Source organism: Prionailurus bengalensis, chromosome B2 (genome assembly GCF_016509475.1).
Source record: "Prionailurus bengalensis isolate Pbe53 chromosome B2, Fcat_Pben_1.1_paternal_pri, whole genome shotgun sequence".
Classification (NCBI taxonomy): Eukaryota; Metazoa; Chordata; class Mammalia; order Carnivora; family Felidae; genus Prionailurus; species Prionailurus bengalensis.
In genome coordinates this window covers 25,568,593-25,592,989 of record NC_057349.1, presented here as the reverse complement: position 1 = coordinate 25,592,989, position 24,397 = coordinate 25,568,593, and the positions used below count along the sequence as shown (strand labels likewise).

Genomic DNA, 24,397 nt, shown 5'->3' with positions numbered 1-24,397 from the left:
GAATCCTTAGACTCTCGCATCCATGGGCTTTGGAACACCGTTGGGGAAAATTGAAGGTGCAGTACCTACTCACCATCTGCTCTACAAATCTGCTGAGAAGAAAATACCTTGTATTCCTAGCCCCAGAAGTAGTTGAAAAAAATATGCAGAGTAAATGAGGAATTAGAATAAACATGTTTTACTGTAGTTCATGTCAGAAATACTTCTGCTTTTCCTCTTTCCTCCCCCTCCCCCAACCCTACTAGCAAATTCCCTGGGTTTATTGCATAAGAACTGAGATACCAGAATTTCACATGAACATTTCTTAGGGGAGATTTTCTTAGATGGCTGAAGAGACACAAAATTTCTGTGAGTCTGTTCAGAAGTAGCTGTTTTAAACCTATCTAGTGTAACCACTTCAGGAAATTCACTATACCTTGCATCTATTAGATAAGCCCCAGAGTTAAAGACAAGTCTGATTTGCTTATAGCTTTCACAGAACACTCCCATTGGCTTGATCTCTTGCAGATAGCTGATCTTGGCGTGGCTTCCTTTAAGACGTGGAGTAAACTGACTAAAGAAGAAAATAATGAGCAGAGAAAAATGAATAATAGCGCCCCTAAGAAAAATGGTGGAACCCTCTGCTACATGGCCCCTGAGCATCTGAATGACATCAACGCAAAACCCTCAGAGAAGTCAGATGTATACAGCTTTGGCATAGTACTTTGGGCAATATTTGCGAATAAGGAGCCATATGAAAGTAAGATGTTTATAGAGGAGTAGAATCTATGTGTTACTCAAATCTGCTGAGTGAAATAGTGGCCTTCAATGACATCAGTTAAGATTTATAACGTCTTTTTACCTACTAGACCATAAGCTACACCAGGGCTGGGACGGTATCTGACTGAGTCAGTGCTATTTCCCCAGTCTCTACACACACAGTTGGTGTTCAGTACATTTGTGGTGAATGAATGATTAATCTCAGTTTAGGAATCAGGGATCACAGGACAAATAGGAGCCTTGATGATGTATCTGAGCTTGGGAGGTATTGTAGAATTCCAGGATTTTTCCTGGACAGGAAAGCTTGCTTGCTTCTGCTTAGGACACATATGCCTCATACTTTCATTCATTCACTTGCTCCTTCACTCAAGAATTACTTCTTTTCGGGGCACCTGGGTGGCCCAGTTGGTTAAGCTTCTTACTCTGGAGGTTCTACATCTCAGGTCATGATCTCATGATTTGTGAGATCCAGCCCTGTGTTGGGGCTCTGTGCTGTTAGGGATCCCTGATTGGGATTCTCTGTCCCTTCTCTCTCTGCCTCTCCCCTGTGTGCACTCACACTCTAAATAAATAAATAGGCAAAAAAACAAATAGATAAGAATTATATCTTTTCAGTACTTACTATGGGCACTTTAATTGGAATTAAGAATAAAAAGATGAGAAAGACATGATTCATGCAGGAGAAGATACAGTACTCATTCCTCAGTTTGTTAAGTGCCTAAATTACTGGACCTTTCCTGGTCCCTTTTTCTTGGGTGATTATTGGCTCCTCTGGTTTAATGATCACTACTTTGCCAAGGCCTCTCAAATCTCTTATCTAGAGCCCTAGCCTGGATATCCACTTATCTGTTGTATCTATTACACATACCAGAGGAACCCCAAAGCAACATGCCCTCAAACAGAGTCATCTACATGTTCTCTGTGTAGTCCACTTGGCTCTGCTCTTCTCGTGTTCAGAAAATGGCTTCACCCTCTCTCCTCCCACCCCCTGTACCCTACCTAGTTGTTGGGCCAGAAGCATTTCACGTCTTAGCTTTGCCTCTTGTCTCCCACATGCAATCACACATTTAAACCTATGAACTCAAGATTATATGTGATTCAGGCTACATCTTGAATCCATCCACTTCTCTCTATCCCCACCAGACTCTATGTAGTTCAGACCCTCCGTATTTTTGCTGATGGCTGCTCATGCAATCCCCCATTCACACTTCAGCCACGCTGGTTGTCCTAAAAGGCAAGTATGACCATCTCACTCATATTTTTGAAATCTTTCCAAGGCTCACTGGGCCTTCAGGATAAAGTTCAAATTCTTCAGTATGGAATACAAAGCCCTCTCTGATTTAGCTTTTCCATCTTTCTCTAGCCTCATTCCTTACCTGTCTTTCTTTAGTCATTTTGCCCAGTTATGGTGAGCTACTCATAATTCCTGGGCTACATTATGATTTGGGGGACTTCCAGTCTATTCATATCCTGCTTCCCTAGCCTGGAATCCTCCTCTCTGAGTCCTCCTTCCTGATTCTTTACATGGATAAATCCCACTTATGTTTCTAGACTCAGCAAATCCTTCTCTGACCCTCTAGTCATGGTTGTGTTAGCAGAAACCTTTGTGCTTACTTTTTAAATAGCAATTATCACTCTATATTTTATGTTACTCTCAATAAACTGAGCTCCTTACAGGCAAGAGCCGTACCTTATTTGTCTCTATAGTAAAATCTGAAGTATGCCATTGGTTTTAGTCACATATTCTATTTGTTCTACCAGGAGACCTCTTTGGTGTGAATTCTGTCTTTCATCTCCAGAGGTTAAGATGTTGTTTGATCATCTGGGCGGTGGACCATGTCAGAGGGTCATTCTGCCCCTAAGGAATAAGACAGCCCTACTGAAAACACACCCCAGGCAGAGAGACATCCAGCCTTGTCCAAACCCTGCGATCTTCCTGCCTGAGACATTTAGGACCTGAGAAAAAGTCAACTTAAATCCCTTTTTGCTTTATAGATGCTATCTGTGAGCAGCAGTTGATAATCTGCATTAAATCTGGGAACAGACCAAATGTGGAAGACATCATTGAGTACTGCCCAGAGGAGATTATCAGCATCATGAAGCAATGCTGGGAGGCGGATCCAGAAGTTCGGCCAACATTTGCTGGTAAGAGCAGCTTTTATGGCTATATACATCGCCTATGAGGCCATTTTCTTAGTAAGACGTTATCAAAAAGTTGCTCTAAGTTTTTAAAACACTGAGCTCTACTTGTGATTTCAGATTGCTTTTCTGGATTTCAAACATTTTGTTCAATTAAAAAGATACTATCCCTCTCAAAAGCATGAAGGCATATAAGGCCCTCATTTCTTTTTTTTTCATAGAACTTTTTAAAAAATTATGTTAAAATATACATAACACATAATTTACCATTTCAACCTTCTCTAAGTATACAGTTCAGTGGCATTAAGTACACTCACAGTGTTGTGCAGCCATCACCACCGTCCATCTCCAAAACTTTTTTGTCTTCCCAAACCAAAGCTCTGTACCCATTACATACCAACTCCCCATTCCCCTTCCCCCAGCCCTTGGCAACCAACCATTCTCACTTTCCATCTCTAGGAATTTGACCTCTCTGGGTACCTCATATAAGTGGAATCATACAGTATCTTTTTGTACCTGGCTTCTTTCAGCATAATGTCTTTAAGGTTCCTCCATGTTGTAGCACATGTCAGAATCTCCTTCCTCTTTCTTGCTGAATGGTATGTATATACCACATTTATTTATCCATTCATCTGTTGGTGGATACCTGGGTTGCTTCCACTGGCCTTCTTATTTTGTAGCTTCTTTTCTTTCTTCTCCCTCCCCTTGTGTAGCTGACATATTTGAAGATGTATGTTGTCATTTTGATTGGGCCTGTAGTGGAGGGAGAGGGCAAGGGATATGGATGTTTGCCACATCTTGTACCTCCTCTCATACCCCTAGGTTACCTAGGATCTTGCTAAGATCCTAGAGGCAGAGGAAAAATGGAAATCAGAGGAAAGAAAATCAGGTGAGGACAAAATAAATAGTAGGAAGTCACTTAGGAGCCTACAAAGCATTTTACTTTCATATTTCTGCTATGAAGAAACAGAATTAAAGCCTCGTCTATCACTACTACCAAGGATTAGAGTGGTACTTTAATTTACTTGCTTGTTTTCTTATTCTCTTAGCCTGAATTTTCTCCTGGCTTGGTCTCTTCTCTTCTTCCATGCCTTTTTCATTTTTTTTTTTTTTTAATTAAATTTCTTGAGGCAGCTCATTCTTTTAAGCATCCGACTCTTGACTTCAGCTCAGGTCGTGATCTCACGGTTTATGGGTTTGAGCCCTGCATTGGTCTCTGCATTGACAGTGTGGAACCTGCTTGGGATTCTCCCCCTCCCCCCCCCTCTATCTGCCCCCCCTTAAAATAATTGAATAAACTTTAAAAAATGAAAATTAAATTAAATTTCTTGTTTTGAGATAATTATAGATTTATGTGTAGTTGTAAGAAAAAGACAGAGGGGAGTTTCTCAGTTGGTAGAGTGTGCGACTCTTGATCTCGGGGTTGTAAATTCAAGCCCCAGGTTGGGTGTAGAGATTACTTAAAAATCTCTTCTTTTTTTAGTGTTTATTTTTTAGAGAGAGAGAGGAAAAAAAAAAAAATCACACAAGCGGGGGAGGGGCAGAGAGAGGGGAACAGAGGATCTGAAATGGGCTCTGGTTTTGACAGGAATGAACCTGATGTGGGGCTGGAACTCATGAACTGAACCATGAGATCATGATATGAGCTGAAGTCAGATGCTCAACCTACTGAGCCACCCAGGTACCCCTACTTAACAATCTTAAAAAAAAAAAAAAAAAAAAAAAAGGAAGAACACAGAAACATCCCTTATACCTTTTACCTAGTTTAACCCAATGATAGCATCTGGCCAAACTATATATAGTATAGTATCACAACTAGGATACTGACATTGATATGGTCAGATATGGAACATCTCCATCACCATAAGGGTCCCTTATGTTGCCCTCTTATAGCCAACCCTACTCTCCTCCCCAGCCCCACCCCTCTCCTTCACATTCTGGTGATCACGAATCTGTTCACTATCATTTTGGTCATTTCACAAATATTACATGAATAGAATCATAAACTACTTTTTGGGTTCCCTTTGGATTGGCTTTTTGCCACTCACCATAATTCCCTAGAGATTCATCCAAGTGGTTGTTTGAGTCAATGATTTGTTCCTTTTTGTTGCTGAGTAGCATTCCATGGTGTGGATGTACAACAGTTTATTTATTCACTCCTCAAAGGAAATCTGGTTTGCTCCTAGTTTTTGGCTGTTATAACTAACAGTGCTGTAAATATTCATTGTTACATGTTTTTGTGTGGATATATGTCTTTATTTCTCTGGAACAATACCCAGGAATGAGATAGCTAGGTTGTATGGTAGTTTCATGATTGCTTTTTTGTGGGTTCTCTAATGGCTAAGGACATTGAATATTTTTTTATGTGCTTTGGTGAAATGCTGCTTTATGTCTTTTGCCCATTTTCTCATTTGATTGCTTTGTTTTTTACTGTTGAATTTTGAGTGCTCTTTATATATTATATATAGTATTTCTTCATTGGATACGTGGTTTGCAAATATTTTCTTCCAACATATAAGGGTTTCTTTATCCTTTTAGCAGCATCTTTCATAGAGTACAAGTTTTTGAAGTCTAGTTTATTGATTTTTCCTTTTTATGGATTGTACTTTGATGTCAAGCCTAAGAACACTGTCAGTGTTAGATCTCAAAGATTTTCTCATGTGTTTTGTTCTAAAATTCTTACAGTTTTACATTTAATTCTGTGTTAAGTATATTTTTTTCTATATATATTTTTTCTAATTGTCCAGGAAAATTTTTAATTGCTAACCAAAGAACAGTAGCACAGAACTAAATATTTGGTTGTCCTTCTTGCCAGTTTTCAGTTTATATTTATTGGAAAATACCACATCCGTTTTGAATTAATTTTTGTATAAGGTACATGGCTTAGTTTGAAGTTGATTTTTTGCTTATGAATATCCACTTGTTCAGGCACCATTTGTTTGAAAGTCTATCTTTCCTCCATTGAATGGCTTTTTCTTCTTTGGCAGAAATCAGTTGGGATGTTTGTATGGGTATATTTCTGGGTTCTGTATTCTGGTGTATCTCTATTCCATGCATCTCCCCTCTGTCAGTACCCACAGTCTTAATTAATATAGTGATATAAGTCTTAAAATTGAGTAGAATTAAATAAATTCTTTATTTAAAAATTCTTTCAGCTCCTCTAGTTCCTTTGTCTTTCCATATAAAATTTAGAAAAATCTTGTCTGTACCTACCAAAAAAAAAATCTTACTAGAATTTTTGTAGAAATTGTGTTAAATCAGTATATCCATTTGGGGAGAACTGAGGTCTTTACTATATCAAGCCTTCAAATCCACAAACACAATATGTCTCTTCATTTATTTATATCTTCTTTGATTTATTTTATCAGGGTTGTATAGTTTTCAGCATGCGAGTTCTATATATTTCTCTTTTTTGACAAATTATAAATAGTTTGTATTTAATTTTTTTTTATTTTTTTTTTAACGTTTATTTATTTTTGAGACAGAGACAGAGCATGAATGGGGGAGGGGCAGAGAGAGAGGGAGACATAGAATCAGAAGCAGCTCCAGGCTCTGAGCCATCAGCCCAGAGCCCGACGCGGGGCTCGAACTCACAGACCGCGAGATCATGATCTGACTTGAAGTTGGACACTCAACCGACTGAGCCACCCAGGCGCCCCTAAATAGTTTGTATTTTAAATTTAGGTGTCCATTTGCTCATTGCTAGAATATAGAAATATAGTTGATTTTTTTTTTTTTTTGTATGTTAATCTTGTACCTTATGACTCTGTTGAACTCACTTATTAATTCCCGGAGTTTTTTAGGAGATCTTTTTTTAGATTTTCATGTCATCTCCAAATAGGGACAGTTTTATTTCTTCCTTTCTGATCTATATGACTTTTATCTCCTTTTCTTACTTTATCATATTGTCTAGAATTTCTAGCATTATCTTAAATAAGAGCAGTGAAATCAGATATCCTCATCTTTTCTCAGTATTTGGGGAAAGCATTTGGACTTTCACTATGAAGTATGATGTTAGTTTTGGGTATTTAGTAGATACTCTTTATCAGTTGAGGAAGTTCACCATATTTGTTCTTACTTTTCTGAGAATTTATCATGAATGGGTTTTGAATTTTGTCAACTGCTTTTTCTGCATTGATGGATATGGTCATTATTTTGCTTCTTTAAACTGTTAGGATGGGGAATTAACACTGATTGATTTTTTTTTTTTTTTTTTTTTTATTTTTTTTAAAAATTTTTTTTTTTCAACGTTTATTTATTTTTGGGACAGAGAGAGACAGAGCATGAACGGGGGAGGGGCAGTGAGAGAGGGAGACACAGAATCAGAAACAGGCTCCAGGCTCTGAGCCATCAGCCCAGAGCCTGACGCGGGGCTCGAACTCACGGACCGCGAGATCGTGACCTGGCTGAAGTCGGCGCTTAACCAACTGCGCCACCCAGGCGCCCCAACACTGATTGATTTTTGAGTACCAAACCAGCCTTGCATCTCAGGAATAAAACCTATTCAGTAGTGGTGTATGATTCTTTTTATTTATTGCTAAATTCCATTCGCTAGTATTTTTTAAGACTTTTGCATGTATATTCATGAGGATATCAGTCTATACCTTTCTGGTTTTTATATTGTCTTTTTTTTTTTTTTTTTTTTTAATTTTTAAAGTCTATTTATTTTGAGAAAGAAAGCACAAGTGGAGGAAGGCAGAAAGAAGGGGAGACAGAATCCCAAGCAGGCTCCACACCATCAGCACAGAGCCCAGTATGGGTCTTGAACTCATGAACTATGAGATCATGACCTGAGCTGAGATCAAGAGTCAGACGTTTAACTGACTATGCTACTCAGGTGCCCCCCTTTGTCTGGTTTTGCTATCAGGGTCAATATTGGCTTCATAAAATAAATTGACAAGTTTTTCCTCCTATTTTCTGGAAGAGAATGGATGTAATTGATGTCAATTCTTTAAAAGTTTGATAGAATTCTCCCATGAAACCATCTAGGCCTGGAAATTTCTTTTTTGGGAGTTAAAAAATTTTTTTTAATGTTTATTCCTTTTTTGAGAGAGAGAAAGAGAAAGAGAGTCTGGACGTGCGTGCGTGGGGGAGGGACAGAGAGAGAGGGAGACGCAGAATCTGAAGCAGGCTCCAGGCTCTGAGCTGTCAGCACAGAGCCCAATGTGGGACTCAAACACATGAACCGTGAGATCATGGCCTGAGCCGAAGTGGACGCCCAACTGACTGAGCCACCCAGGCACCCCTCTTTTTTGAGAGTTTAAAATTGTGAAGTTAATTTCTTTAATAGTATAGGAGCTACCCAGATCTGTTTTACATCAGAGTAGTATGTTTTATTTTTTTTTTTTAATTTTTTTTTTCAACGTTTATTTATTTTTGGGACAGAGAGAGACAGAGTATGAATGGGGGAGGGGCAGAGAGAGAGGGAGACACAGAATCGGAAACAGGCTCCAGGCTCTGAGCCATCAGCCCAGAGCCTGACGCGGGGCTTGAACTCACGGACCGCGAGATCGTGACCTGGCTGAAGTCGGACGCTTAACCGACTGCGCCACCCAGGCGCCCCAGAGTAGTATGTTTTATATCAGAGTAGATAGAATACCAAGTAGCTTGGTAGTTCTAGTTGTGATAGTCTGTATTTTTTGAGGAAATTATATATTTCATTTAAGCTGTCAAATTTATATATGTAAAGTTGTTTGTAGCATCCCTTATTAGTATTTAGATATCTGCAGTGTTTGTAGTGATATGCCCTGTTTCATTCCTTGTACTGCTTATTTATGTCTTCTGTTTTCCTTTGTCAGTCTTCCTAGAGGTTTATCAATTTATTGATCTTTTCAAACAACCAGCCTTGTGTTTCATTGATTTTCTCTATTGTTTTTATGTTTTCTAACAGACCCCTGTTCCTTATCATTTCCTTTCTCCTACTTTTTGTTTGTTTTGTTCTTCTTTTTCTAGGTTCTTGAGATGGGAAGTTAAATTATTGATTTGGATTTGAGACCTTTTCTTTTTTCTAATATGTATGTAATGCCATAAATTTCCTTCTCAGCACTGCTTTAGTTATGTCCCCACAAGTTTTGATAAGTTCTTTTTTACTTTCATTTATTTAATTGCATTTAAAATTTTTCCTTGAGACTTTCTCTTTGATCTATGCATTATTTAGAAGTATGTTGTTGGGGAGCCTGGATGGCTCAGCTGGTTAAGCGTCCAACTTTGGCTGAGGTCATGATCTCATGGTTTGTGCATTTGAGACCCACATTGGGCTCTGTGCTGACAGCTCAGAGCCTAGAACCTGCTTCAGATCCTGTGTCTCCTTCTCTCTCTACCCCTCCCCTGCTCACACTCTGTCTCTCACTCAAAAATAAAGATTAAAAAAAAAAAAAAAAAGAAGTATATTGTTTAGTTTCCAAGAGTTTGGAGATTGTCCTGTAATCTTTCAGTTATTGATCTTCGGCTTGATTTCATTGTAATCAGAGAACACATTCTGTGTGTTTCAACCTTTAAAATTTATTGAGGCTTATTTTATGTCCAGGATATGGTGTATCTTGGTATATGTTCTGTGGACACTTGAAAGAAATGGGTTATTCTGCTGTTGTTGGGTAGGGTATTCTGTAGATCTCAATTAGTTCCTGTTGATAATGTTGAGTTCTTTTATACCTTGGCTGATGTGTTTTCTAGTACTTTAAATCGTTGAGAGAAATGTTCAAATCTCTGACTAGAATTGTGAATTTGTCTATTTCTGCTTTTCGTTTTATCATCTTTTGCTTTATAGATTTCACATCTCTGTTGTTTGGCACATGTATATTTAGGATCGCTGTGTCTTGATGGATTGATCCTTTATCATTATATAAATGTCCCTTTTTGTCTCCAGTAGTCATCTGTGCTCTGATGTCTACTTTTTTGGATATTAATATAGCCACCCTTCTTTCTTTTTATTAATGTTAACATGATACATCTTTCTCCATCTTTTTTACTTTCAACTACCTATAATCAATTATATGTGAAGTGAGTTTTTTGTGACAGCATATACTTGGGTCATTTCTTTATTCGGCCAATGTCTGTCTTTTGATTGGTGTTTTTAGACCATATACATTTAATGTAATTATTGTTATGTTAGAGCTCATGTTTGCCATTTTGTCTTGTTTTCTGTTCTTTCTGTTTTTCATTTCTCTGTTTTCTTTTTGCTGCGTTCCTGTGCATTCTTAAACATTTTTAGAATCCCATTTGAATTTACTGACAATATTTTTGAGCATAGTTTTCCTAATGGATACTCTAGGTGTTATACCATCTGTACATAATTTATTGCAGTCTACTAATGTTATTTTACCAGTTTAAATGAAGTATAAACACTTTACTTCCTTTACTTCTCTTTACTTTCCTCTGTATATAATTGCCTTAAATATTTCCTCTACATACATTTATAATACTTTGACATTGTTGCAGTTCTTCTTCAACTGTCAATCATAGTCTAGAAGATTCAAAAGGAGAAGGAAAGCCTATTGTATTTAGCCATATTTTTTATTACTGTGTTGTGGGGTATTTTTTGTAATACTACTTCTGACACTAAATGGGTCACAACTGGGTACTCTAGAATTCAATTAAATTCTGACAGTGACTACCTGGAGTTATTGTCAGATTCCACAGGTTTAAGGGCTTAGTCCTGCTGTAAGATTGTCCCCACTTTATATATCAGATGCAGATAGGGTGCCCAGGCTACCCACATTTCTGCCCCATCAAATACAAATCTGAAGGTCCTCATACTACCCCCTGAGGTTCGGTAATTCACTAGAACAACTCATAAAACTCAGGAAACATTTTGCTTACATTTACTGGGTTATAATAAAGGATACAACTCAGGAACAGCCAAGGGAAGAGATTTCATTAAGCAAGTTATTGGTGGTGGGAGTGATGTGCCATGAAGCTCTCATGCCCTCTTTGGGCATGCCACTTTCCCAAAAATGTACCCACTCAATGTATTCACTAACCTGGAAGCTCTCCAAACCTTGTTGTTAGCAGGTTTTCATGGAGGCTTAATTAGGTGGGCATTATTGATTAAATCACTGGTGGGCTCAATCTCCAGTCTCTGTCCGCTCACTGTAGGTCAGGGAGCTGTAATGAAAGCTCCAAGCCTGTAGTCATAGCTAGGTCTTTCTGGTGACCAGCTCCCATCCTGAAGCTATCTATCTTCTCCTCCCCATGCCTCCAGCCTGAAGCCATCTCATTAACATACAATTCTTACTGCCTAGAAGATCTTAAGGATTTGGGGAAGTTCCCTGCCATGAACCGGCTGAAACTGGGAAAAAGAACGCCTATTTATTTTTTAGTTATACCATATGTGTTCTTTCTTCCTGATATACCAAGTATCTTTTTTTTTTTTTTAATCATTTCCTTCTTGTTTAGGAAGTTTCTTTAGCCATTCTTTTAGAGTGTGTCTGCTAGGGACAAATTACTGCAGTTTTTCTTCATTTGAGAATGTCTTGATCTTCCCTTCATTTCTGAAGGATATTTTTGCTGGGTGTAGGATTCTAGGTGGACAGTTCTTCTCTTTCAGGACCTAATAAATACTGTGCCACTTCTTCTGGCCTCTATGGTTTCAGTTAAGAAATCCTTTTTTTGGGGCGCCTGGGTGGCACAGTCGGTTAAGCGTCCGACTTCAGCCAGGTCACGATCTCGCGGTCCGTGAGTTCGAGCCCCGCGTCAGGCTCTGGGCTGATGGCTCAGAGCCTGGAGCCTGTTTCCGATTCTGTGTCTCCCTCTCTCTCTGCCCCTCCCCCATTCATACTCTGTCTCTCTCTGTCCCAAAAATAAATAAACGTTGAAAAAAAAAATTAAAAAAAGAAATCCTTTTTTCTTTCTTTTCTTTTTTTTCTTTTTTTAACTTACAGGTAAGGTATTTTCTGACTGCTTTCATGATTTTTTCTTTATCTTTCAGAGGTTTAATTATTATTCATTTTGGTATGGATTTCTCTGGGTTTATTCTGTTTGAGTTTTGTTTTGATTTTTGAATCTGTTAGGTCATATGTCCCTCGCCAAATTGGAGAGGCTTTCAGCCATTATCTCTTAGAGTACTTTTTTCAGCCATGCTCTCTTTTTCCTTTCTTTCTGAGATTCTGTTAATAGAAATACTAGAACTTTTGTTAGAGTTCCACTTGTTACTGAGGTTTTGTACACTTTTTTTCTCAGTTTATTTTCTCCCTCTTGGTCAGATTAGTATATTTCTATCATTCTGGTCTTTCAGTTCACTGACTTTCCTCTGTCCCTTTTATTCTGCTGTTGAATTTATCCATTTTGGTTTATTATATTTTTCAGTTCAAAAATTTCATTGAAATTTATTTTATATCTTCTCTTTCTTTGTTGAGGCTGTTTTTTCATTTGTTTTAAGCTTGTTTGTAATTGCTTATTGAAGCATTTTTATCATGGCTGTTTAAAAATCCTTAAGCAGGTAATTATAATATCTCTAATATCTTCGTGTTGGCATCTATTGATTATGTTTTTTCCTTCAGTTTGAGATATTCCTGGTTCTTAGTGTGATGAGTCATTTTTCTATTGAAACTTATACATTTTCTTACAATGTTATGAGATTCTGGATCTTCCTTAAGCCTTCTGTTTCAGCTAGCCTTTTCTGACATGGCTTTGGCAGTGGAAGGATGACTGTTACCTTTTTGTGACAGGTAGAGGGAAGTCCAGGTTTTCTATTGAGCCCTGTTGACACCTGGGGTGGGGGTGGGGCTTCTTTTTACTGGTGAGGGTGGAAGTTCCAATGGAGTCCACCTGGTCTCCATGGACACTACAATGGAAGTGAAAGTTCTGACTCCCACTAGCCCTTTTCTGACACTTCTCCATTGGAATGAATAGGGGCACCTTACAACTACAAAGTAAGGGTGCAAGTCCAGTCTGCCCTGGTAGTCCATTGACACCACTGAGTGGAGTGCTCATTACCATCTAGCAAGAAGGAAAATCCTGGCTTCCTTTTTGGCCTTCTCTGACATCACCCCGGTAGGGGTGTTGGTATACCCTGTTACTGTCTCATGAGGTTGGAAGTCTCAGCTACCTACCTGGCCTTTGCTGGTGAGGTTGGGAATGGAGCTACAGTATTTTCTGTGATGTTTGCCTGGAGAGTGGTTATTGACTAAAGGTCTTTTGTCTTGCTAGGATGCTCTTTGCTTAGTCCTTTGGCTCAAAGAATCAGGCTTTATTTAATTAGGATTTTTTTTTTTTCCATTGGGTTGCCAGCTTCTTTAAGCCCAAGTCTAGGATCTAAGAGGCAAAAATAAATCCTAAATGAACACATTGTCATGTCTTTCCTCAGGTCCCAAAGTCCCTAGTTTGTCAGCCTTTGTCTTTCCTTCTTTCAGACTCTTTTTATGTTTGTTTTATATGCGATATCTAGGGGTTCTTGTGCTTAGAGGGAGAAATAAGGAAAAGTATGCCTACTCCATCTTCCTGGAAGTGAAAGTTGCCTTTTTCTTTTAAGGCTGACAGCCTTTAACTTTTTATATCAAATCACTATTCTGAGTATTCTATCCTATAATAATTTTTTTTAAGTGTATTTATTTTGAGAGAGAGAATGTCAGCAGGGGAGAGGCATAAACAGAGGGAGAGAGAATCTCAAGCAGGTTCCACGCCGTCAGCGTGGAGCCCATTGTGGGGCTCAGATCCATGAACCATGAGATTGTGACCTGAGCTGAAATCATGAATCGAATGCTTAACTGACTGAGCCACCCAGGTGCCCCTATCCTAGAATTCTGATACCAGAGAGACAGAAACAAGGAGTCCACCCATCCTTGTTCACTTGGAGATTAATTTATACTAGATAGGGCTTTGTGCTGCAGTGAGAGAAACATGCTATTAGGCAATAGCCCTTGGTTTCTTTTTTTTTTATTTATTTAAAAAAAATTTTTTTAATGTTTATTTATTTTTGAGATGGGAGCGACAGAGCATGAGAAGGGGAGGGACAGAGAGAGAGGGAGACACAGAATCAAAAGCAGGCTCCAGGTTCTGTGCTGTTAGTACAGAGCCTGATGCGGGGCTTGAACTCACAAACTGTGAGATCATGACCTGAGCTGAAGTCAGACACTCAACCAACTGAGCCACCCAGGCACCCCAATAGCCCTTGGTTTCTCATGTTACACTGTTCCTTCTTCTTCCACCTAGTTATTAGTCTTGCTAGTCTCTTTGGGTAAGTCAGAGATTTGGCATTTAAATTTTTATTTTACTGCTTTGTCCACAGATTAAGATAAGTAATTGAAAGATAATAGATTACTAATACTCAAATTTTACTTTAGGGTTGGCGTTAGCTCAAGCGGTTATTTCGCATATGGTTATTACTTTAGAAAATACTTAAGAAATTTATAGTATTATTTCTTTATATAGGTATTGAAGAAAAATTTAGGCCTTTTTATGTAGATCAATTAGAAGAAAATGTAGAAGAGGATGTGACAAGTTTAAAGGTAGGTAATGCTCAAAACATTAACCTATCAAAGCATATATATTATCAATCTTGAAATCCAAAGCAATATAACTTGTTACTAAGATTTGAAGTAGGCTAGCTTAGTAATCACATGAAACAAAATTAGCAATTTTATACAGATATCATCAAGTTGGCATACTGGACCCATTCCTCCATTGAAACTAATTAAATGAGAGAAATTATATATAGCAATATGAAAACAAAAGCACAGCATCACTGGAATAGAATGGAAAGTACCACACAGGTGGATCAGTCATTCTGAGGAATTCTTGAAAGATAGAAAGCCAACAGAATTAAATTTGCTAAGACATACAACAGAAAAAAAAAAAAACAAAAAAACACTACCTCTAAACATAATGCTGAAAAAGTAGTGGAGGAGCGAGCCTTGTGTCAACGTACCGAAGAAACAGCACAGTCACCTGGGACATCAACGATGAGATCTTTACTTGGGAACCAGGTTGTTGCAGTTTCAAAAGTTGGCTCCTCCCCCTGATAATCTTGTGCTAAGCAAAGGAGCAGCATCCACTTCAACCTGAAGCAATGAATTTGGTGTCTGGGCTATGACAAGGATTGTTACCAACAAGTAACCAAGGGAAACAAAGACCTTCCCTACATACACACCCTCAGGAAATAAGCTGCTAGCATAAGTCTTACAGCAACATACTATAATCATGAAGGCAAGACTACAGTAAAGAAAATAGGCAGGCATAAGGAGGTTTTAAGATAAAGATAAATTAAGAGAGTCAATATCCAGTGTTCCCCCATTGAATGGTCTTAGCACCCTTTGTGAAAATCAATTGCTCATACAAGGGTTTATTTCTGGGCTCTCTGTTATGTTCCATTGGTCTATGCTTATCCTTAGGCTAATACCACATTTTTTTTATTAAAAATTTTTCTTAATGTTTATTTTTGAGAGAGAGACAGCGTGAGCAGGGGAGGGGCAGAGAGAGAGAGGGAGACACAATCTGAAGCAGGTACCAGGCTCTGGGCTGTTAGGACAGAGCCCAATACGGGGCTTGAACCCACGGACGGTGGGATCATGACCTGAGCTGAAGTTGGATGCTTAACCGACTGAGCCACCCAGGTGTCTCGAATACCACATTGTTTTGATTCCTGTAGTCTTGTAGTGAGTTTTGAAATCAGGAAGTGTGAACCTTCCAAATTTGTTCTTCTTTTTTTTTAAGATTTTATGGCTATTTGGGAAAAAAGCTTATTTTTAAAAAATATTTATTCTTTGTAAGAGCTATATGAAATTTCTACCTTTTGAAAAGACTCATTTTTCTTATAATAATTTTCTGGAACTATTTTCTACTGTTTACTAAAGTGTGCATTTACGCTCTTAATTATAGAAAGAGTATCCAGACCAAAATTCATTTGTGAAGAGAATGCATTCTCTCCAGATTGACTGTATAGCAATACCTCCAAGCAGGTCAAATTCAGGTAACATACTATGATTGAAAGTACTTTATTCAGTCATTCATTCATTCACTCTATTTTCTAAAGTAACTATTCATGACCGTATAAGAAACAGAAGATGCTATAATATTTAACCCCTGCCATAAGGGAATTTATAATATATTTGGGAGGGAAAATACATATATTTGAAATAGTAAGCAACCTTGTGTTCACCAAAATCATAAAGCATCTTGAACATATATCTGATAGGGAGAAAGTGACATCAGGACAAAGAGAGGACATATGTGGAAGCATAGTCCTTGAGAAGGTCAGGGATGATGGATTCAGAGAACAAGCAGAGAGGTTGGTCTCAGATTCAAGGAGGGTACTTTTTTCCATTATAACAAAAGGGAAAACAGACAATAGGATATTGAAACCACTTAATTGCTATCTACTCTGGGGCAAGTTAACCTCTTGTAAACTTCATCCATCAAATCATGATAATAATTGCTCCTATTCTTACAGGACTTTTAAAGAATAAAAGAATCCATGGAAAGTGCTTAGCACCAAGCCGTTACTATTCCTTTTGTCCAGCCCTGCCTCATACCAAGGAGACACTCACCTTCTCTGTTGCAATACAAGTCCCTTTCTTCCTTGGTCATTCCTGTGACACTCATATTTCTGTTGCTTGTTAAAATTTCTCTAGTGCTCTCTCACCACCAGGCAGTGGCTTCATTTTATTACCTATATAACTTGTAGGAAGAGGACCATCAAGTAAATGCTTTTTGATTTGTTCTCAAAGTTTTCAGTATGTTCTGAGGTACATATTTATGATGGTGCTCAGGTTTTATTTTACTTCTTACTGCTTTATGAAACTCTTTCCAATGTTGATCTTTTTTTCTCAGCCCCAGAACAGCCCAGTTCTCTGCACAGTTCACAAGGACTTGGGATGGGCCCTGTGGAGGAATCCTGGTTTGCTCCCTCCGTAGAGTACCAGCAGGAGGAGAATGAGCTCAGCTTGCGGAGTAAACTCCAGGAGGAAGCCAACTACCATCTTTATGGCAGCCGCATGGACAGGCAGACAAAGCCACTCAGACAGAATATGGTTTATAATAGAGAGGAGGAAAGGAGACGAAGGGTCTCCCATGACCCGTTTGCACAGCAGAAACCCTATGAGAATGTTCAGAACCCAGGAGTAAAAGGCATTCCTTATTCCAGTGCAACCGGTCATGGTAATGCAGTACACCAACCAACAGGGCTAACCAGCCAACCTCAAGTACTATACTGGAACAATGGGTTGTACAATCTGTATGGTTTGGGAGCAAGACCGTTGGATCTGGGAACACCAAGTCCAAGAGTTTGGTATGGACCAAATCCAAGCCATATGCCAAGTGTGCATAAAACTCCGGTGCCTGAGACCAACCTACTGGGAAACACACCCACCATCCCATTCAGCTCTTTGCCATCAAGAGGTAAACAGTTTTTTCAGTTACAATCTAAACAATTAAAATTTCTGAAAATAAAGCAGCCATTAGCTCTGTTGTAGACTACCAGGTAACAAGGGTGAGTTGTTTGCAGTCTTCAGTTGCCAGATGCAGTTTGTAGCCATGGAATAGTCTCCATCAGACCACTTGACCTCAGTCTGGGTAGAATTCATTGCACCTGCCCACAGGTGTTGGGTTACAGGTCCTGATAACTGGTAGGCATCTTCTGCTCTAACGTTCATCACAGTGGTCCCATTATCCTAATCCCTGATGGAAGTGAAGGTCACTGCTTGTGTTCTTTTTCTTGCTTGCTGTTTTCTGAAGGTAAGAAGTCTTAGATATTTTTATTTTTTATCTTATATAGGCCAAAGACAACCATTTGTGGTGAAAACCATAGTGTTGGGCTACCATCACCACCATTTATCTCTACAACTCTTTTCATCTTCCCAAACTGAAACTCTATACTCATCAGGCACTAACTCCCCATTCCCTCCCACCCAGCCTCTGGCACCCACCATTCTACTTTCTTTATCTATGAACTTAACCACTCTAGGTACTTCATATAAATGGAATCATACAGTATTTGTCCTTTTGTGACTGCCTTACTTCACTTAGCACAATGTCCTAAAGGTTCATCCATGTTGTAACGTGTGACAGAACTTCCTTCCTTTTTAAGGCTGAATAATATTCCATTGTCTGTATATAACACATTTTGTTTATTTGTTCATCTGTTGACAGACACTTGAGTGGTTGCTATAAACATGAGTGTGCAAACATCTGTTTGAGGCCCTGCTTTCGATTCCTTTGGGTATACTCCCAGAAGTGAAATTGCTGGATCATAGAGTAATTCTGTTTTTAATTTTTGAAGAACCTCCATACTGTTTACCACGGTGGCTACACCATTTTATATTCCCACCAGCAGTACACCAGGGTTCCAGTTCATCCACATCCTTACAAACACTTGTTATTTTCTATTTTTTGTTTTTGTTACTAGTAGCCATCCTGATGGATGTGAGGTTGGTTCAGCTACATTTTAAAGAAGAAAATTTCAAAGAGTGGCATAGGATAAATAACTTATACATCTGGAGTAAAGCCCTGCCCTCTTACCTATTGTATCTATTTCTCTTGCTTGCTTTTTTTTTTTAATGTTTATTTATTTTTGAGAGAGGGAGAGAGAGAGCGCGTGCACCTGAGTGGGGGAGGGGCAGAAAGAGGGGTGGGGCAGAGGATCTGAAGTGGGCTCTGACTGTAGAGAGCCCAATGCAGGGCTCGAACTCATGAACTGTGAGATCACAATCAGAGCTGAAGTCGAATACTTAACCAACCAACCACTCAGGTGCCCCTCTCTTGCTTTCAATCTAGATATACTTACCTGTATATTCCTCTCTATTCAGATGAGTCTATAAAATGTAACATATACAACAGCGCTGGCATTCAGGTTGGAGACCATAATTATATGGAGATTGGGGGATTGAATTCAGCACTACTGGAAAGCACACACGTGAACTTGAAAGAAGAGCCAGCTTCTAAGTACCAAGATATCTTTGGTAAGATGCCCTTAAGGATCCATTGCCTAGCAACCTTGAACTTTCTTCCTTGTTTAGAAGGATCTAATGGAATCCGGAAATTTCTCTGATTATTCTCTCTGAAAATTGCCCCGTGTTTTCTCTGTAATTTCCATATAATTCCTTTGTGATTTATTTATATTTAATATGGGGATGATTACAATATCTAACTCATGGATTTGTTATGAAAATTAAATGAGTCAATATGGATAAATAGCTTAGAACACTGCCTGGCACATAGTTAGGTCAAGTGTTAAATACATCATCAATATTACTACTCAGACCTAGGAGAGATAGCTCCTTCAGGTCTTCATCAAGAGGGATTCTGTAAAAGAAAGAAGACTATGCCTTCAATAGCACCTCTGTAATAAAAATAATAGGGCTTTCTCTTACAGCTTTCCACTATGCAGGCTCATAATATTAATCCCAAAACACAACCTGGGAAAAGGAGTCACAAGGCTAAAACAATGGGATTTAAGAACCTAGCTTAATGATTAACTCTAGGATTGGCAAAACTTTTCTATCAAGGGATAGATGGTAAATATTTTAGGCTTCACTGGTCCTGAGGTCTCTTTTGCAACTACTCAAGTGACACTGTAGTACAATAGCAGCCACAGATAATATGTACACGAACAGGTATGGCTGTGCTCTAATAATAGGAGGTTCCTAACTTTTGGGCTGACAGAGGTACCTTTGAGAATCTGATGAAACCCAGGATCCCTCTCCCAGAGAGGTATTGACAAAATTTGACAAATATCTTGGGAGGTTTTGGACTGCTGATGTCCAGGGATGATGACAGAAGCTGCATTGTGGGAAGCTGAGGAAAGAATGGGAGTTGAGGGGTAAAAAAATGAGATGTCTTTTCCCTTATGTTCAGCTTTTTGAGGTAGGGTGTGGATCAAGGAAAATGTGTGTGGTGGTTATTTTATATTTTAGCCTCCTTTTGTTATTTTTATGAAGGACAAGGGGAAAGAATGAGTAGAAAGAGAGGTTGTGGCTGTAGAAGAGAAGACAGACTTAGGGTAGAGGAGAAATGAGTCCCAAAATAGACCTTGAAAAGTAGATCCCTCATTCCTTAAAAGACCAGGGAAGTCATTGTAATTGAATGAATTCACACTTGATGGTCTGTCTCCTTAATAAGAGAAAAGTTAACTGTTGGGTGCAGGGGATTAGGAGTTAAATGACCTTAATTCTGGCCAAATGTAAGTGGAAAATGCCAAAAGGAACAGAAGTGGTGTTTTCCCTCGTTACATCAGGAAGGTCTGATATTAATATGGCTGCTATAGCCTAGTAGCCAAGCAGGGGTTTCATTCCCAAAGCCATCAGCTGTGGCTCAGTGTTGCATGTGCTATGAGGAAAGGGTTCTCTATTGTATTCATATCAACACTCCAAATAGGCTTCCAGACATGGAAAGCATCACCCAATGAGTCAATAACTATATAATTTAGAAGTTATCTTTTTTTTTTTTACTGTCTCCTGGGACTCTTTCTACAGGTTTTTGAAGCTAGAATGTTCCAAATGGGTCAAAGCTTTATGTCTTCTTCTCTTTTCTGTTTGGCAGATAATATCACTAGTCTGACTGATAAACATCTGGACCCAGTCAGGGAAAATCTGGGAAGGCAATGGAAAAACTGTGCACGTAAGCTGGGCTTCACTGAATCTCAGATTGATGAAATTGACCATGACTATGAGCGAGATGGACTAAAAGAAAAGGTTTACCAGATGCTCCAAAAGTGGCTGATGAGAGAAGGCAGTAAGGGAGCCACAGTAGGAAAGCTGGCCTATGCACTCTACCAGTGTTCAAGAATAGACCTTCTGAATTATTTGATACACATCAGCCAGAGCTAATTCCAGAAAAGGCTTTGGCAGCATAAGGTAATCTCACTTAGTAACACACTGAAAATGTGCTGCCTCAGAATGTTCAGAATTCTTTCCTTCCTGATAGAGGTTCTATGTCTGCATAAAATTCTCCTGCATCCCATAGCTGGAGCATGGGAAAGAAATCTACAGCAAACAACCCACTAACCAGGAAGACCTATTAATGGTCAAGCCCCCCCCCCAAAAAAAAAGCCTAATTGGGTTTTGTAAGGGAGAGGGGAGGTATTTGAGGAAGATAATTTTGTTTCAGTATATTCCATAACCTTCAGTGATGCTATTCATTTCATTTCCTGGAGTTTTGTTTGAGAAGGAAAAGCAAATTCAGAGAAATGTAAACTAAGTCAACTTTCTTACCTTATGCTCTCTTCTCCATGTAGGCTCCAATTATAACCAGAGCACAGTGAAATTGGGAGTCCTCTTCAAATAGTTTTTTTTTTTTATTAAAACTACAGTTCATTCCAAAGCTATAAGGTCTGTTAACTTCAGTATCAAATGTTGTATCAGTCACTACAGGCTTTAAAAATTACATGCAATCACCACTCCATAAATTATCTGAATGGATTTTAAGGAGTAAGGAGAAAAAAAAATAGAGAACAAAAATATCAGAATTTTCCATTTGTTGCAAGGAATTGCTACTAATTGTGGTTAACTACAAAAATTTTTGACTAAGTTTTTAAGTTCTTTCCTAGCATTCTGATACCTTATGTATTTTCCCAACCTCTTCCCTGAAGAGGGAGCATGTATGCTCTGACTGGAGCTTTGGGGCTGATCACTGTTGAGCAGCTTCCTCAGTTTACCCCAGGATTCTGTAGAAATTTCTTCTTTTTGTGTGTGTGTGTGAACTGTGATGTCAAAAAAGGACTGCTTCAAAGCTTGGTCACTGTGCCTTTAGCTAGCATCATTCAAAGTCCTCCTGAAACTCAGGAATGAGTGAAGGAACCAGAAGACCAGAAGACTGAAGCCAACCAGGCCATCCAGTATCACTGTCTGCACTTTGATAAACAGAGAGGGTATGTCATTGTGCTTAGCCCTTCCAGGAGGGAGAGAAGGATGCAGCATGGTGACTTCGGCTGTCAGAACAGATTCTAGGGACTGGTGATTGATAACAGTATTGTGGTTCTGGGTCTAAATCCCCTCTGGCCCTAAATGATATACATACACACACACACCCCTGAGGTGGGACTGTAAAACAGGATTTCTCAACTTCTGCACTATTGGGATCTTGGGGCAGGTAATTCTTTCTTGTGGGGGCTGCCCTGTGCATTGGAGGATTTGGATGTTTGAAGGTGCCCTCTACCTGCTAGAAGCCAATAGTGCTGTTCTCCCCTACTCTATCTTCAGTTGTGACAAGACACTGCCACATACATGTTCCCTGGAAGTGCAAAACCGCCCCCGGTTGAGAAGAGCAGTGCCATAAAGTAATGAACCTCAGCCCCTTATCCACAGATATCCAGGCTCACTATTAGTTGCCACATAGCATTCGATCACAGAGACCAAAAGGAAAATTGAACGGGGAAAGAGTCCCAGGCTTTGCTGGGGTGGGGGTGGGGGTGGGGGTGGATCATTGCTTTTCTAAATGTATCCCTTGTACCTCTGTCCTCTAACAGTATTTAAATTCTCTAAATTCCCAAGAGATTTAATGATTAATGTTTTAAGAGGCAAAAATGGAATGTATTTTTAATGGCCTTCTAAAAATAAAATTTTGTACCTCAAATATAAGTAATTGAAATGATGTGTTTGTAAACGAAACTGTTTGGGCTTCTCCAAGTAGGTTGACATTTCCTGTATGAACTCTCCTTTTCACCCTCCCGCTATTAGCAGGCAAGAGGAAGTGATGGTATAAAGGGGAAGCTTCTGGACAGCGCTATTTGTCTCTCAGGATGAAAACTGGCTGCCTTGAAAGCCTGCAGCATTGCTGTCCTTCAAACACGATTCAGAAGTCCTTCCTCCAGCCCCCACTCTGTCAAAACTGGGCTGAAAAGAGCCAAATTTGTATCTAAGGAGTTTCAATACAAGAAAATCAATTGGGTAGAAAATCAATTAAGTGAGATGACACAGACTACAAGATGAGAGAGAAGCCTATCCATACCTTTGTTCCAAAAAAGATATTCAGACCCTAAGGTTACTACTGGTAAATAACACCTCCAGCTCTCACAGCTTTGTGATATCAGTATATTTTCCACTTGTTGCTGTGGTTTCAGTATTTGTTTTGGCTCCATAAAATGAAATTAGGTCTTCAGGAATAGTTCGTTCTTTCTCAGAAAATGGTTTAAATAGTATTTTGATGTACATTTTAATGTGCACTACTTCTAAAAGTTTTTTTTAATAATAATATAAATAAAACTAGGTGTTTACTAAGATAAAGGGCTTAGCCAATTTCAGATAAAAGTGTTTTCCATCAGAAGTGGGCTGTGACGGGGCACCTGGATGGCTCAGTCGGTTGAGCATCCGACTTTGACTCAGGTCATGATCTCACGGTCTGCCAGTTCCAGCCCTGCGTCGCACTCTGTGCTGACAGCTCAGAGCCTGGAGCCTGCTTCGGATTCTGTGTCTCACTCTCTGCCCCTCCCCTGTTTATGCTCTCTCTCTCTCTCTCTCAAAAATGAATAAACATGAAAAAAAAAAGTAGGCTGTGACACTACAGTGGAAAACAAGCTCAAGCTGACTTTATGAATGGTAAAAATTTCCTTGCCACAATGTGCAAAAGTAGATGCTATTAATTCTAATTTCTCTCGATACAAGGGTAACCACGTCAATGAGATCAATTCTTTTTGTCACATCTGTTGTAGGATAAAAAATATCTACTAACCGCCAAAACTGAATTTAATACAAAATCATGGTTTAATTTTTCAATTTACTTTATTTAGCCCATTGGGTTTTAATTTTTTAGGAGTAGTAAGAAGTGAAATATTGATGGTTTTTGCCCATTGCAATCAGCCAGGGTTAATGTGCAGTTTCACTAAAAAGGACTAAAGTGAAACAAAACAAAACAAAACAAAATGAGGAGTAAGAAGTGAAATACTGATGGTTTTGCCCATTGCAATCAGCTAGGGTTAAAGTGCAATTTCACTGAAAAGGACTGAAGTGAAACAAAACAAATCACTAGGTATTTATATGTTCAAGATCTTAGAAGCATCTGAAAGTGTTTTTATATTTTATTTTTACTTTTTGTATTATTATTTTTAAAGTAATCCAACCTGGGTCTTGAACTCCTGACTCCTAGATCAAGAGACCAAGAGTCTCAGGCTCTACCCTCTGAGCTAGCCAGGCACCCCCAAAGAAGCATCTGGTTACAAAGAAATCACTGAAGGCCTAATGCTGTTACAGTGAATTCCACAACACATAACAATCCAAATACAAGTTCTGAAACGAAGCAGGCTTAAATTCTCCTCTGTACTCTAGCTATGTACTCAGGGCCTGCTTCCTAACCTCTCTTAATCTCAGTTTCCTCATTTTATAAATAGGCCAATAAGGTTGATGTGAGGATTAAAATAATGCATCATAAGGTGCCTGGCACAAAGTTACTCTTTAATCAAAACTGCACAATAGTGTTATACATAAAGGACTAGTTCTCAAGTGTACACTTAAAAATAAATTGTAACCAATAACTTAAATCTACCATTTTTCACAGTGCTACCATTTTTGCTGATTTATCAGTGGGATAACGTATTAAAAATTGTACAGACAACTATTTTTAACTCTCATGATCTCTG

General features: G+C 38.8%; 1 protein-coding gene across 3 annotated transcripts in view; it reads left to right on the top strand.

Moving 5' to 3' along the window:
- The window catches only part of RIPK1 (receptor interacting serine/threonine kinase 1), a 42,086-nt gene extending 19,683 nt beyond the window's left edge, over positions 1-22,403 (top strand). For all 3 annotated transcript variants that reach the window (XM_043590937.1, XM_043590936.1, XM_043590938.1), the window contains exons 5-11: positions 508-739; positions 2,755-2,904; positions 14,266-14,342; positions 15,712-15,802; positions 16,663-17,229; positions 18,636-18,788; positions 20,368-22,403. In XM_043590937.1, the coding sequence (XP_043446872.1) occupies positions 508-739; positions 2,755-2,904; positions 14,266-14,342; positions 15,712-15,802; positions 16,663-17,229; positions 18,636-18,788; positions 20,368-20,654 (1,557 nt within the window). In that variant the 3' untranslated portion in view covers positions 20,655-22,403. The remainder of the gene's footprint in view (positions 1-507; positions 740-2,754; positions 2,905-14,265; positions 14,343-15,711; positions 15,803-16,662; positions 17,230-18,635; positions 18,789-20,367) is intronic.
- The last annotated feature ends 1,994 nt before the right edge of the window (positions 22,404-24,397 follow it).